The sequence below is a fragment of the Crocuta crocuta genome, unplaced genomic scaffold (genome assembly GCF_008692635.1).
Source record: "Crocuta crocuta isolate KB4526 unplaced genomic scaffold, BGI_CrCroc_1.0 scaffold102, whole genome shotgun sequence".
Lineage (NCBI taxonomy): Eukaryota > Metazoa > Chordata > Mammalia > Carnivora > Hyaenidae > Crocuta > Crocuta crocuta.
Genome location: NW_027530019.1, coordinates 1,193,700 through 1,208,737, shown reverse-complemented (window position 1 = coordinate 1,208,737; position 15,038 = coordinate 1,193,700). Strand labels below are relative to the sequence as shown.

At 36.7% G+C, this 15,038-nt stretch overlaps 1 protein-coding gene across 5 annotated transcripts in view; it reads right to left on the bottom strand.

Moving 5' to 3' along the window:
• Positions 1-15,038, bottom strand: part of WDR72 (WD repeat domain 72) — a 221,939-nt gene that overhangs the window by 127,194 nt on the left and 79,707 nt on the right. For all 5 annotated transcript variants that reach the window (XM_077764377.1, XM_077764378.1, XM_077764380.1 and 2 more), the window contains one exon: positions 10,694-10,896. In XM_077764377.1, coding sequence (XP_077620503.1) covers positions 10,694-10,896 — 203 coding nt within the window. The remainder of the gene's footprint in view (positions 1-10,693; positions 10,897-15,038) is intronic.

Here is a 15,038-nt window from a genome sequence, read left to right as displayed (position 1 = left end):
CTCTCTCTCAAAAATAAAGAAAACATTAAAAAAATTAGTTTAAATAAAAACAGAAACAGCAGCCACACTGAGTTAGAATGACTTTCCATCTATAGGCAGAATTGTAAGACTGGCCCCAAGATTCTCAGTCCCTTGTAAAACATACCTTCCTCCAGTTATTCAACCAAATACAAATCTAGGTACTGTCACGAAGCGATTGTGCTGATGCAATTAATGTTCCAAATCAGCTGACATTAAAATAGGAGGATTATAGGAGTCACCCTGACTTAATCACATAGATTTTTTGAAAGCAGAGAGGTTATTTTTGGCTGCTGGAGGAGGGAAAAGTAAGAGATTCAGACTATAAGGGGACTTTGTACAGAACAATTTTTCTACTGCTGGCTTCAAGATTAAGGCAGCTATGTGGAAAAGTATGCATGGTCCCTGGTTGACAGCCACCAAGAAAACAAGAGACCCAGTCCTACAACCACAATGAACTGAAGTCTTCCAATAATCTGAATAAGCTTGGAAGAGAGCCCCCAGCCTCAGGTGGCACAGCAACCCCAGGTCACACCCAGATTTCAGCCATGGGAACCCTGCACAGAGAATCCAATCAGGCCATTCCAGACTCCTGGCACACGATTAGATGCCTATGATACAGTGAATATATATGACTCTAAGCCTCTACAATCACAGTAATTTGTTACGTGGCAATAGAAGACTAAAACACCATCATTTTGAAGAGTTCAGGCTGAAGCCACAGTGGTCATCTGTGAGAGCAGAGACTGAGGTTTCTGGTTCCTGGAAAGGCAACCTGGAAGGAAGAGGTATGCTAAGTAGGGTAATTAGAGACAAGAAAAATCAGAGATCTAAGCAAAAGTTAAATCCGATCAACCAATCACAGCAAAAGCAGGGAATTCTGAACTCAAGAATTATAGAAACAATCCCAAATCAACTTCTGGTAAACTAGATGCCTGGCTTAGCGGTCAGTGAACGTTCAAGGAAATGGGTAGGGAAGTGCAGACAGGATAACACAGGAACCTGGCAGTAAGAGACATTTGGCGGGTAAGAGTCTGGCTGCAGGGTCCATCCATCAGCAGATTCAGCTATACTGGGACTAAAAGAGCACAGACAGGAACCAACAGGCCCAGTTCTGTATCTAAACCTAATTTACTGTATGATTCAATCAAGACTGGGCTCTAACATCCTCCTGGTAAAGAAAAGAAAGGGGAAAACAGTAACTTGATCACTTCCCGTTCTTAAATGGCACAGTGCCGAAAGTAGAAATAAAGGGTCTGGGGAACTTGTGCTCCTGCACTACTACATTTTATCCATTCAGGTTAATATTTTACTTCAGGGGCTTAAAGGGAAAGCAAAACTTGTAGAGGATCAACTTTTGTGTAATGACCAGAGACCTCTAGTGCAAACAGGAGGAAACTAATAAAGCTGAGTATGACTCTGTAGTTTGTGAGCTTTCCTAATGGCCCTCTAGAAACCAGGTCTTGGAAACCATGTGAAGAACAAAAAAGTAAAAATTTACAATGGTCATTCCTATGTGACTTTGCATGCATTTCAATATGTACATAAGAAGCCCCCCCGGGAGCGCCTGGGTGGCTCAGTCGGTTAAGCGTCCGACTTCGGCTCAGGTTGTGATCACGCGGTTCGTGGGTTCGAGCCCCGCATCGGGATCTGTGTTGACAACTAGCTCGAAGCCTGGAGCCTGCTTCTGATTCTGTGTCTCCCTCTCTCTCTACCCTCCCCTGCTCATGCTGCCTCTCTCTCTCTCTCTCTCTCTCTCTCTGTCTCTCAGAAATAAATAAAACATTAAAAAAAAAAAGCAGTCCCTGTCCTCACAGCAGTTTCTTTCTTTTTTTTTTAATGTTTTATTTATTTTTGAGAGAGAGATATAGAGACAGCGTGAGCAGGAGAGGGTCAGAGAGCGAGGAAGTCACAGAATCTGAAGACAGGCTCCAGGCTCTGAGCTAGGTGTCAGCACAGAGTCCGTCGCGGGGCTCGAACCCACGGACCGTGAGATCATGACCCGAGCCAAAGTCGGACGCTTAACCGACTGAGCCACTCAGGCGCCCCTAATTTTTTAATGTTGTTTTTTTTGTTTTGTTTTGTTTTTAATTTTTGAGAGAGAGCGAGCCGAGAGCATGATTGAGGGAGGGGCAGAGAGAGACTGGAAGACAGAGAATCTGAAGCAGGCTCCAGGCCCTCACCTGTCAGCACAGAGCCAGAAGCAGCTCAGATTCACAACCTGCAAGATCATGACTTGAGCTGAAATCAGATGCTTAACTGACTGAGCCACCCAGACTCCCCTCACAGCAGTTTCTTATGACCATCTTTTTCATATCTGATGGAATGATCATACTTGGACACAAAGCTTATCCAGGATATTTTAATTTAGGATCAAAACAGCTGTTTCCAGAGTAATATGAGCATCACTGTATACAGAGAATTGCAAATAATGTCATTTATGTTATTATTTGAGTTTAATATCATGAATGCCATTTGGGGATGCAGAGAACTGGTTATGCCTCCAGGATGTCACTATTAAAAATTCAATTCCGAAAAATGGATGGGGATATTAGCAGGATATATTCTTCAATAAGTTCATGCTCTTTTAGTTCCAATGAATAAAGCGAAAGTCTTAATACATTTTGTTTTTACTAACATAGGGGAAACATCCCATGAGAATAAATACTTTCTTTTCTGAGAATTGCTTCCTGTTACATTTTTGCCTTTGCAGCTCTCTCAGGACCAGTTTCAACATAAGTCATTGGTACAGAAGTAGTGTTCCTGTTGGGATTCCTTTAAATGGGCCCAGATGGTACTCTCAGTCAATAAGTGATATTACCAGCTTTCAGGAAGAAAGATTTTATTCTCCTTCTTTTCTTTCCTGTTATAAGCCACTAACCCTTTTAGTTAATTCAACATCTGAATTTCTAGAAACTTCATTTTTTTACATCTGAAAATACCATCCATTGTGGTAGTCATAAACAAGAGGATATAAACACAAGATATTTCTGATCTAGGACGATACCTTGGTCACCGAGGAAACTCCAAGCTTCTGCAAAAGGAACATTTACCATCGATTTGTCATCAGAACTGCCAAATGGTCCAACAACAGAACGTCCAAATCCACTGAGGTAAATTTGTATCCCAGCAGATATAGACCTCTTTCAGTAGGCTGAAGACCTTTGGGTCCTACAAGAAGCAGGGTCCTAACAAATTTGGAAAACTCACAGGATTTCAAAAAGCAAAAGCAATTTACAACTGAGAAGAAGGTAAGAAAGAAAATAAGAAATGAGGGAGGAAAAGGTCCCTAAACAGTCATGGGGTGGTGATATGATATGGACAAGATTACAGAATTCATAGTTTCCACAATACCTATACAAAATTATTATTGGAAATGGAGACAATTTAAAGTCATACTTTAAAAAATTATGCCATGCTATTCTGAGGTTAAGCTAAAAAATTTAAATGCCTGGTATGTTTAACTTTTACTCACATTTCTATTCTGGAATATCCACCCTGCAAGCGAACTAATGACAATAACCAGAATATTTAATTCAAAAAAGAGCTAGGATCTTAGATTTCTGTGTTTCTTACAGGGTTGATGAATACTTGGGGAAGGGGACAGAGAGGAAGTGAGCTAAATCTAAGAGAAAATTAGTACTAAAGAAATGATATAAGCATTTATTCACTGAAAGGTTTTACTTTAGAATTAGCAAAAGAGATAACCTCTTTGGAACCAGCTAAAAGCAGTGCAGAACAAATCCTTTCTCCCAGAAATCACGACTGCCTATCAGCAATTATAAAAACAATAACGCTGACCTTGAATCAGCCTTAAAGGTCCTTGTATACAATTATATTATCAGCTTTATGAATTTTCAGTTGCTATCTCAGCCACAAATTCAATAAATGCAGAGTTGGTCAGTAATAGGAAGATGGCTATTTTAACAGCCTTCACTGAAAAAGATGTTTCAGAAAGTACACAGTATATCAGCATTTTTCATGTTAAAAATGACAGCTCTTTCAAATCCTGCTCAGCACACCTTTGATGAAGGCTTATGACATCTCAGGTAAACACCAATAAAAATCAAAATCATTTTCAGACAAAACTAGAAATTATTTAAATAAATACTGCCTGGAATCCTAGGAAATGAACAGTCAGCTAAAAGGTTTTTATACCAAGAAAATTTTTCTTTTATTCAATATTAGCATTCAAAGTGAACTCTTGAAAAAAATTTTTTCTCCTATTGAGTTTATAATTTCACTTCCTTTTCTGTAATCTTAAACGTAGCTAGCAAGGGCAGAGAAACCTGATGCAAAAAGATCCCGTGTGCGGAGTTACTGAAATTAAAAGATTCAGTATCTTTTACCAGCAGCCAGGTATCATAGCAACCTTGTATTGCTGAAAACTGCTAAAAACTCTTCAAAACCAGCAAGACTCTGCTTTAGGGAAATCTTTGACAACACTGGGGACATTACTGGCTGTCAACATCTGTGGGTGTTGCTATGGGCACAGCCACAAAGAACCCCGCTGTCCACACAAAAAGGTATACATGCAGAGAAGGTGGGAGGGACACAGATAAATTGATAAGAAAATCAAAAAGAAGAAATAATTGTGCTGGCAACATACAATAGGCACACAATTTTGAGACCATGTTTTACACTAATTCTCTTCCATTGAAGCTAGAGAATCCAAATTCAACCTAACTGTAATTGTGACTAAACATGAACCAGGGGGTGGAAATAATATCCTAAAACTCTGCACTTGTACCATTTATCACAAGTCTTAATTTAAAACTCCAAGTGAATTGCATTTAAAATAATATTTAAACTTCCACTTATAAGCCCTTGATAGTCATTATAAATCTACAGAAGAGAAAAGAACAGGTTACCATGAACAAGAACCCAATATTGATTTTTCGGCGGTGCAGTAAGGCATCTCCATTCTATTTGGCTGCTGTCAAAGCCACTCTTTAACAGCTGGAGTCAAATTGCACTATTTACAGCAAGAGCCCTTGTCAAGTGGACCATAAGTATCCTAACAATACACTATTCAAATGGCACTTTGCCACACAAATTGCTGACTTGATGAATAACCTATGTCAATGACTAAGGCCAATATAAAAGTTTCATTTTTATGAGAGGCTTTACATTCACACATTAAGTAAGCTTTCTTTGAAGAACCATTAGGCTATATATTTCAGGCCTTTGGACGCTGAAAATAATTAAAATCTGTTTAAATACATCAAGGGAACTTGACAACATTAATATGGATCTGGTGTTAACTGCATTTGTCACACGAGTCAGAACAGTGCCCTTCTGTTTCTGGCACTCCCCACCGGCACGTGCAGCACAATGCGGGACTTAAACCAGCCACGCACCATGAAATACGAGCATTCTCCTTTTGTGCTTCTAATTTACATGGCCAACGAATGTTTAGATACAAGCAAGGCTTTGAAGTCCTGTGAGGAAATCCATGGTTGCTTCTGGGTGAAGAGGGACAGCTGGAGTCATTTAATGGCGTGCTTCCTACTTTTCACAGCGACTCGGAGACCTCCTAAATTAGTTTTGAAAGAAAGCTGTGCTATGCTTTTCATACTTTTCCTCAACATTGAGGTCACTTTGCATCAAAAAGTTTCTATTGGTGCCACAAAGTGAGAAAGCGACAGTCTTCATAAAGGAGCCAGAAAAGAAGCTATTCACTATTTCAGAAATTTTTATTTGACTATTACATGTTATAGAAATGGTTACACTCTGTCAAAAATTTGCATCCCTTCACATGTTCAAAGAAGCACATCGGTTTAGTAGATTTCTCTGCTCCTGTCTAGTTCTCTATCAATTCCTATATTTTAGTAGAGTGCCTGGATATCTAATAATAAAAATTTATTTTCTTCTAAAATTTATACAAAATATTGAATCAAAATATTTTGTACATTAGGAAAAAAACAGCCATATACTGTTTGTTACATTTAAAAAATATACCAAAAATTAACTACTCTTCAAAACAGTGAAAATTATCATTCTTTATTAGGAATTTATCCCCATTGAAGTGCAATGAATTCTTTTCAAATACATATTATTTGTTCTTTTCTGTAATGATTAAATGTTGGCAATAAAATATAAATAATTCAATAAAAACAAAGCTAACCACATGTAATGTCTCATGAACTATTTTTTTCATATTTATAAATGTAGATTTGCAGGTGACATTTTGAGGCATTATCATTTAAAAATTGCTCCAATTCTATTTTGGTTATCTTTTTGCATCACAGAATTTGAAAGAACTAACATTTCATTTTGATAAAGTGATTACTAGTGGGGTCCAGTTTTCTACTGGTGGCGTACCAGTGCACCATCCATGTTTTACAAGAGGTGGCAGGATAAAGTTCTGATAAGATTTTCTCACCAAATGGCACCAAACAGACATGACTTAAGGTCAAGTAAAGGTTAAAAAAATACAAACATATTTCTAGAAAGCTCGCTGGAATATAAATAAATGTAAATGCATTCTTTATCAATAATCAATTTTCTATGTTTGGATGAAGATGTATGTATAAGTACATTATTTAAAGGAAATGCCATTAAACAATCTTATTTGGATTGGGAGCTATAAAGTGCACATTTGTTTTCATAAAAGGCAGATTTCCAAAACATATGCATTTTGTGATTTCTGTCAGGAAACAGACTTGATGCAAGGTCTTTTGGATTGCATTCCACATAGTACACAAGTTTGAATAAGTTGTTTTATTAAAAATTCAGATATCTAAAGAGAAGAGAGGTTTTGGCTGCTTTGCCAGTCCCTCCTAGTGCCTCATGACCTCTAACTCTAGTGAAGACTATCTAGATCAGAAATTGGCCAACTGTAACCAGTGAGAATCAAATCTGGTCTGCTGCCTATATCTGTAAATAAAGTTTTTTTGGAGCACAATCACACTCATTTGTTTAGGAATTGTTTATGGTAGCTTCTGTGCTCCAACAGCAAGAGTTGAGTAATGACAACAGTGAAAATTTGGACCGCAAAGCCTAAAATGTTTATCACTTGATTCTTTACAAAGAAGTGTGTTTATCCCTGGTGAAGTTCAACATCGACCAATACAAATAAAATACAAATCACATATATAACTGTAAACTGCCCAGTAGCCATATTTTTAAAATAGGCACATAAAAAAAAAATAGGTGAAATTGATTTCACTAACATATCTTATTTAACCCTATATATACAAAGATCATTTTTAACATGTGGCGTTAGCCAAATTTCAAGGGTTCAATAGTCACATGTGATCAGCGGCTACCATATTAAAGAGTCCAACACTAAACAATCAACTTGGGGGAGCTCTTGGGGCCCCATTCTATAGAAAATCTTTTTTTTTTTTTTTTAAGAAATTCCCTGGACACTACAACGGGTCTAAATTGTGACAGTTAAAATAATCATGTTTATTACTCACTTATAGATAAGAAATGAAAAAACAAACAAAAAACAAAGGAGCTTAAAACCAACCAATGAACCGACAGACAAAACAAGCCTTCTCTCTCTTTAAAATATGATGAAGCTACAAAGCTTTCTGCCATGTAGAGATGATTTTAGTAAGGTTGTTTATTTCCTACTTTGAAGCTAAATTCCTCCCACTGCAATTTAAACAGTTTCTATCTTGTTTTATCCTTAGCAGAATCTGAGAAGAGCAGTTCCCCATCACTAATATGATATTGTATTCCTTTAAATCCTTTAAGACTCTGGTCCTCTCCTACCCCAAAGATTTTTCTTTGTCTAGCTGCACAAATTCAACTCTTCTAGCATTTCAAATTGGACCCATTTTCAAAGCGTCGTATTGTATTTGTTGTTCTCTGTAAAATCTGTTTCCAAATATATATGTACTCTTCAAACACAAGAAGAAACCTTGAATACAGCATTCAAATAAATTCCAAATATTTCGGAACACAAAATCGCTCACCACACAGATCTAACATGGTATTCTTCCTTTTAAACAGTTCACTCTACCCTTTGAAAAAAATTCACTGCGTGCCACAAAAATCCACACAAAAAAAGTTCTGAAGCACAAAGTTACTTTAGATATTTCTACATTTCACAGTTACTGTCCCTCATTTTCCCACCTAAACGAGTGTGATTCAAATCCTCTTCTTTAAAACTAATTCATTTTCTTATGAAAATACATGAAGCAGTTTATTATATCAACAATAAGAAGAAGGGAGTATTTACAAGCATTGTTGAAATTTCATGCATATTAAATTTGTACATAAGAGTAAGATAAAATAATCTCAACAGCTTAAATCAAAAGAATGAAAAGAAGATGTGCAGCACATAATAGAAGATATAACTTAGGGAAAGCACAGATAAAAATAGCCCTAATTAGCGGTAAGCTCAATAATAATAGAAGCATGGTGTACAGAACAAAGGAGGAGATAGTCCTGTCTGATTAAGCTCTGAAGAAAACGAAGGTTGGAAATCACAGTCATCAAAGGCAAAGGGCAGGAGCAAGGAAATAAAGCCAGAATAAGCCTAAGAGTAAGAAAACAAGACCCTGGCATTTTATTGCTTCCTAGAGTCAAGAAAGAAACAAAATTACATAAAGAAAATGAAATCTATATATACTATTACCACTACCTAAAGGGTAACTCTGAGGTCCTCCAAGAAACTGAAAGAAATAGTAATCAGTTTACCTTGTGGGAATGAAACTAGTAAAATAGGCACTTGATGAATGAGATTTGCTACTGGAGACTCTAGCCATCTGACATGCACATCTGACATGCACAAGTCCAGAGACATCTCCAAGTCCTCATCTACTATTCTAGCCTATAATTCCCAATATAAGATGCATACTCTATTATGCATACAAAGTAACAGAGTCACATTAAGATGGGAATGCTTGGTGGCCACCTGGGCTTACTCACTGGGCTTTTTAACCTCAACCTTACAACAAATATGGAGTACTCCACCTTTGGAGACTAAGACCTATGACTGTAGTTTTCATTTGTGAATATTAAAGTTTCAGCATATTGACATTATTTCCCTTATAAAATACAACCCCTTTCAAAATCATAAAAAGCACATTTGAGAATCTAAAGCCAATTTGCCTAAATGAGAAAACAAACAAACAAACAACAAGGAGCTGTAAAGCCTGATGACTGGTTTTAACTTCTGAAGGAGGAAAGTATAAATAAAAGTGGGTGGTTTAAATGGAGACTTTAAAAATCCAAAATTTAGGAATTTGTCAATGTATCACTGTATATCAGATTATATCAATATATATCAATTGTTTATTTCCATGTATATCAGAATCTCAAAGCTCGGTGAATGAGCACCTCCTGCCTCTGAATCCATGCTCATCAAGGAGCCCTCTGTGAAAACTTCATCTCCCTCTTCTCCTCAACTACCTGTAGCTTTGCTGCAAGGAGAATATGCTGAGGGATGAACAAAATGTCAATTATATTTATCGCTGTAGATTGGACAATTGTCGTTCTAGTTTTTATATGTATTTCTTGGGTGTTTGGTTAGTGTGGTTCAGTTCTCAAAAGACTGATAAATATAAATCAGAGCTCTGATCCCAAAAAGCACATTGGACCCCCTTCTTCCCCCCCCACCCCCGCACTCTGAGGCATAGCTTGAGCAGCCCATGGATCTTTCTTGAAGATAACACATCCTTTTGCCCCTAACCATATCCATGCATGTGAGATAAAACAAAGCCTAATTTAAACTCTTTATTAATGATGTTTCAACAGTCTTCATTAAAATACCACTAAAATAATCGAAAATGTGAACAATAATCAGCTAAATTTGGATTTAGAGATCCCATTTTTAGAAATACATCCTATTAATACTGAATATGGAAAAAAGCTTTAAGATTCATTGATAAGTTATTCATGAAAGTGAAACATAAAAAATTACCCACATATTAAGCCACAGGAAAACAATCTGATCAGTGTATAGTAATAGTATATGCAAAGTTTAGAGAGTATGATGTAGTCATTTAAAAAGACAGATAATACATGGAAAATATTCCATTATATATATATATATAAATGGCATAGTTACAACAACATGACAAGCGGATAACTTAGAAATATAGATGACAAAAAGATGGAAAAAGTCCCTTAAAGAAATTGGATTAAATTACTATATCATTTTAAAACTGAAAAGAAGAAAGCTGATCCAAATCTCAGTGAAGACTTGGTTTATGAAACTAAATGCAAGCTCCATCATTGTGTGTTAACTGAGAGTTGGAATTCTAAGGAGCTGGTAATCCTACAGGTGCTGAGTATATCAAAAAACTTGTCCACACAATGATCCAGTTTTTGTGGTACTGTTTTGGTTTATCTGTAATAAGCATTTTAAAAAAGAGGTCATCTATACTCAACTGAAAAAAAAATGGATGCAGACCACAGAATATAGCCCCTCCCCCAACTGAAAACCATCTGGAATTCAAGAGTTAATATAAGATTGACTCAATTATGATAGCCAGAACCTATGTTGTCAAAAAGAATGCTATACAAAACATAATAATCACTTAAAAATTATCCTGATTCACCCGAGATCATTTGGTAGATATGTCTGTCTGGTACAATCAATCATCTCTGAGTTCTTTTTTGCTGATATTTAATTGCCTCATATTCATGAAGGCATATTACTTCTTACTCAGGGTTGATCATGTTTTCTGTGCGCAGCAACTTGGTTTGAACTTACCTTACATGAAGACTCCACCTGCAGACCAGGGCAAGGTATTGACCCAAATTGACAGGGGCTGGAGGATCTCTGTTCTATACTTTTGTGCTTATGTGTCTCTGAGGTAACTGGAAGTTCAGATTCAGGCTTTAGAAGCTGTGAATCATCACAACAATTGAGAATAATTCTTGCTCGTTCTCCTGTTTCATGTCTTTCCAAAGTGCCTGGAAAACAAGATTAGAAATAAAAAATAGGCAAAATATTTACCCCAAAAGAATGAAAAGAACGAAACACTTTTATCAGAAAACTCACAATTCTTTAAGTTATCATGCCTTCTTACATCTGAAAGAGCAGCCTGGGAGCTTTCTTTAAATTATTCAAATCGTCATCTTATAAAGGCTGAAATTATGGACTTGAAAAGCTCATCTTCCCTTTGTGCTTTTTTATCCACTGAAATCAACAGAGCATTCAATAGTCTTTAACAGTAAAATCTCTTACTTATCATACAGTATGCAAGTGATCAATAACAACCAACTATGGAATATTTTAGTGCTGTCCCCTAGTGTTTCAACTCACAAACAACAGAGAATCGCTGTGATTTTTTGCTTAAGAAAAAAAGTTTCTGTTGGTAACATATATACATAATTTAAGTGGATACAACACATGAGAACACAGATACTTTGTGTTACTACCTCCTTTACCCAGGGGCCCTCACAACTTCAGGAATGCAGGCAACTCTAGAATTTTGTTATTGTTGTTGTTATCGTTGCTATTATATCCTTTGACTTTGTTATTAGAAAAACAACAGCAACAACAACAACTCTTTGCCCTATTCTCTGCCACTCCTCCTGTTTCAGAATTTCAAGGTGCCGGCAACTTCAATCTAAAGTTAAAAGGAACAAAAGTACAAAACAGAGAAAAAGCATAAAAAGCAATTCACAAGAAGTTAGTGCTTTTATAAAATATGATGCCAAACTCTCACTGAAATCTCAATAAATATGAGTTAATCATGATCACTGTCTCTTCCTTTGCCTTATTCATACTATATTACATATGTAAACTATATTCTACTAAGTGAAGATGCTAAAGAAATTAACTTGATATATAATCTTAATACATATTTCTTTTCATATTACCCCTTCCCTATCCATGAGAAAGTAGCTGTACTAATTAAGAAGGAAAAAAGTAATTCTTACTAATAGTATTAAGAAATATAAATTTAAGGGAATTACAATAAGAAAATAGAAAGAATTCTATACCACCGTGTCTTTACATAAGTTGATTCGAAGATTATAATTATCAGTCTTTACTCACTTTTCCTCCTCTTTTCCTTATCATCCCTTTATAGCAACTAAATGACCATTAGTTGGTACTTGGATTCTAAATCACAACAACTAGAGTGCTAAAATATGGGGTCGAAGTTTCGTCTCTCAACTCTTAATGATTTTTTTATTCATTATAACATTTCTGCATGCATCAATTGACACATTTAGCATATAAACTCACAAGCATGTTATTTCTCTAGGCTTCTTTGTCCCATCAAGAATGGTATATCTTGAACAAATAAAGCTGGCAGGAACAAGAAACCCCCTTCTCTCAAGGATGATAATAACAAAAGTTTCTCAAACCAAAGATAATAGTTCTTATTCCTTTCTGAAAAGGACTGTATTCCAGAACTTGTAACTGTGACACCTAATGAAATTCACTGACTTTCTGAGATCTCTCTTTGAATATGGTATCACCATGGATATTTTCTCCTCACAGGTTTTCTGTGGCTCCCCCAACTATGATTTTTTTTTAAGATTTTTGGAATTCTTTGGAAAGAATTTACTGTGCTTTTAATACATACGGTATGTGCCTTATACTACACATTTTAAATATACATAGTTATTATTCTATACCTAATGTCTTACACAAACCTAACTATTGCTTGTATTTCTCAGTGATGAGAATAGTTTACCCATGAACTTGGGCAATTGTAATCTATTTTACATTGATAAATAATCAACTTAGCATCTACTATGGGTCATTCACTGTGCCAGATGCTGGCAATTTATACTACACAAAAATGGCTCAGTCCTGGCCTCTCCCTAGCTTACTTAACATCTAATGGTTGCGTAGAGGCAAGAAATATCTGAAAACTAATCTGCTATACTATTTAAAATAACACAAAGCTATTTTCACTGCAAGCAAAAAAACCTCCCATTCTAACAAAATGGTGGACACTTGATTTTGTGAACAATAGTTTCCATCATGATTGACTGTAAAATATGTGAAGATAATTATGTGAGGCACAAATGTGACATAAGGATTCATTAGAGTGAGTCAATTTCCCTTAAAGTTATCATAGATAAATAAAAATGAAGTGATTTTATTGTAAGTTCAGGAAAACAGCTTTTAAAAGCCCTTGGTCAAAACCCTGAGAGTGGATAGATAGGGATTCCCAGGTATGCAAGTTACCAATGCATTGCTGCTTAGTCCCACATTCATCCTGCATTGCCTGCTCTGTGAAAATGGATACGCGTTCTTTAAACATTTTCTCTTCAACAGCTGGTACAATGTCAACCTTTGTGGATAAAAGGTGATGGAAAATCCTAGTAGAAGAAAAGGTGCTTTTCTTTTTGGTTCTGAAGTGCTCTGTTGCAGCAGCGTGAGTGACTTCCCCAGCACTAGGCTCCTGTAGTACTCAGCAGCAGCTGCCTTTCCCACACTTTGTGTGGCTGTATGACAGAGTACTTCCAGGGAGACATCTCCCTGTGAAGAGCTTGCCTTAGCACCCTACGGAGCATATTTCTGGCAAGTTCCACCACACCACACCATATCACACCACCCCACCCCACACCACACCATATTACACCATACCACCCCACACCATACCACACCATAATACACCACACCACACCATACCGTACCACATCACATCACATCACATCACATCACATCACATCACACTACACCACCCCACCCCACACCACACCACACCATACTACACGATACCACCCCATACCATACCATACCACATGACACCATACTGTACCACATCACAGCACAGCACACTACACCACACCATATTACACCACACCACATCACACCATATCACACCACCGCACCCCCCCCTCACCCCACCCCACACCACACCATACTACACCATATCACACCACACCACACCGGCTTCTCTGCCATCTAGTGACCACAGCTTTGACCTCTCCAGTAAAATCAAAATCTTCACCCTAAAGAATCTCTTCCTTGGGCAGCTTATCTCAATTCTAGGAGTAGTGGTTGCTTCTTAAATCTTCTATTCTTATATTCTCTAGAGTTTTCTTTAGCTCTTACCAACCAATTCCTCATCAAATTCTTTGTGATGGTTAATAATTCTTCATATTAAATTTTCTCCATTCAAGTTACTGTGTCATTTCTCTCTCTTGATTAGACAGATTAATATATCATGATAAAACGCTCTTGATGCAGAATGTTCTTTTTAATACATCCTGAAATTAAGGAATTTACATAGGTAACCTAGGAGGGATGGCATGACCCTGAGAAGGTCCCATAGAGTAGGCCTTTGTAACTCTGGTAAGCTGGCTTTGGCAACAGACAGAATAGACTTTGTTTCCTAATATTAAAGAACTATCAGACACTGGAGGATTACAAAATCACTTAATTCAACATCCAATTTCAGAGAACTTTTGCTTTCCAAAGTGAACTCAATGATTACTAGAACTTTATTTTTTCTTTGCATTGTGCTACATCGAAAATACAAGCTATCAGGCTTAACTCTTCATTTGAATCGATCTGAACATGGTAAGGAAAGGTATGTGTGAATTCCATATTAATTTACATGATAAGATCATTTCCTCTCTCATGGTAGATACGTGAAAAATAGCTTAAAATCTATTCCAAGTAAATCACACTGTATAAAAATACTTTCTAGGCAAGTATGTATCTTGCATTGTTTCTATTATTTTGTCATTAATAATGAGTTTTAATGCAACTAGTTCTAATCCTAAACTAATAATAGACTCTTGAGGATGGAATCAACCCAAAGAAAATAAAGCTCACAACCAGTGTCCTAACAAAGTAAAGTAAAGATGTGGACACCAGTAAGCATTAGAAGCACTTTTACTGATCCCAAACTGCTTATTCCTTCAAAAAGTCAGTGCACAGATGTACAAGGAGTAGCAAGACTCTCCCTGCAGAGCCCTAGGCCCATACTGACAATATTTCCACTTGTATATCCTGCTTTCACCACCAACTCAACAGTGCATAGCTAATCACTTCTTTTTCCCTAACCAAAACCTTCCCTGTGACCCCCCTTTGCAACCCTGTCTAGACATTGTCCTCTACTTGTCAAGGACGACAGCCCGGA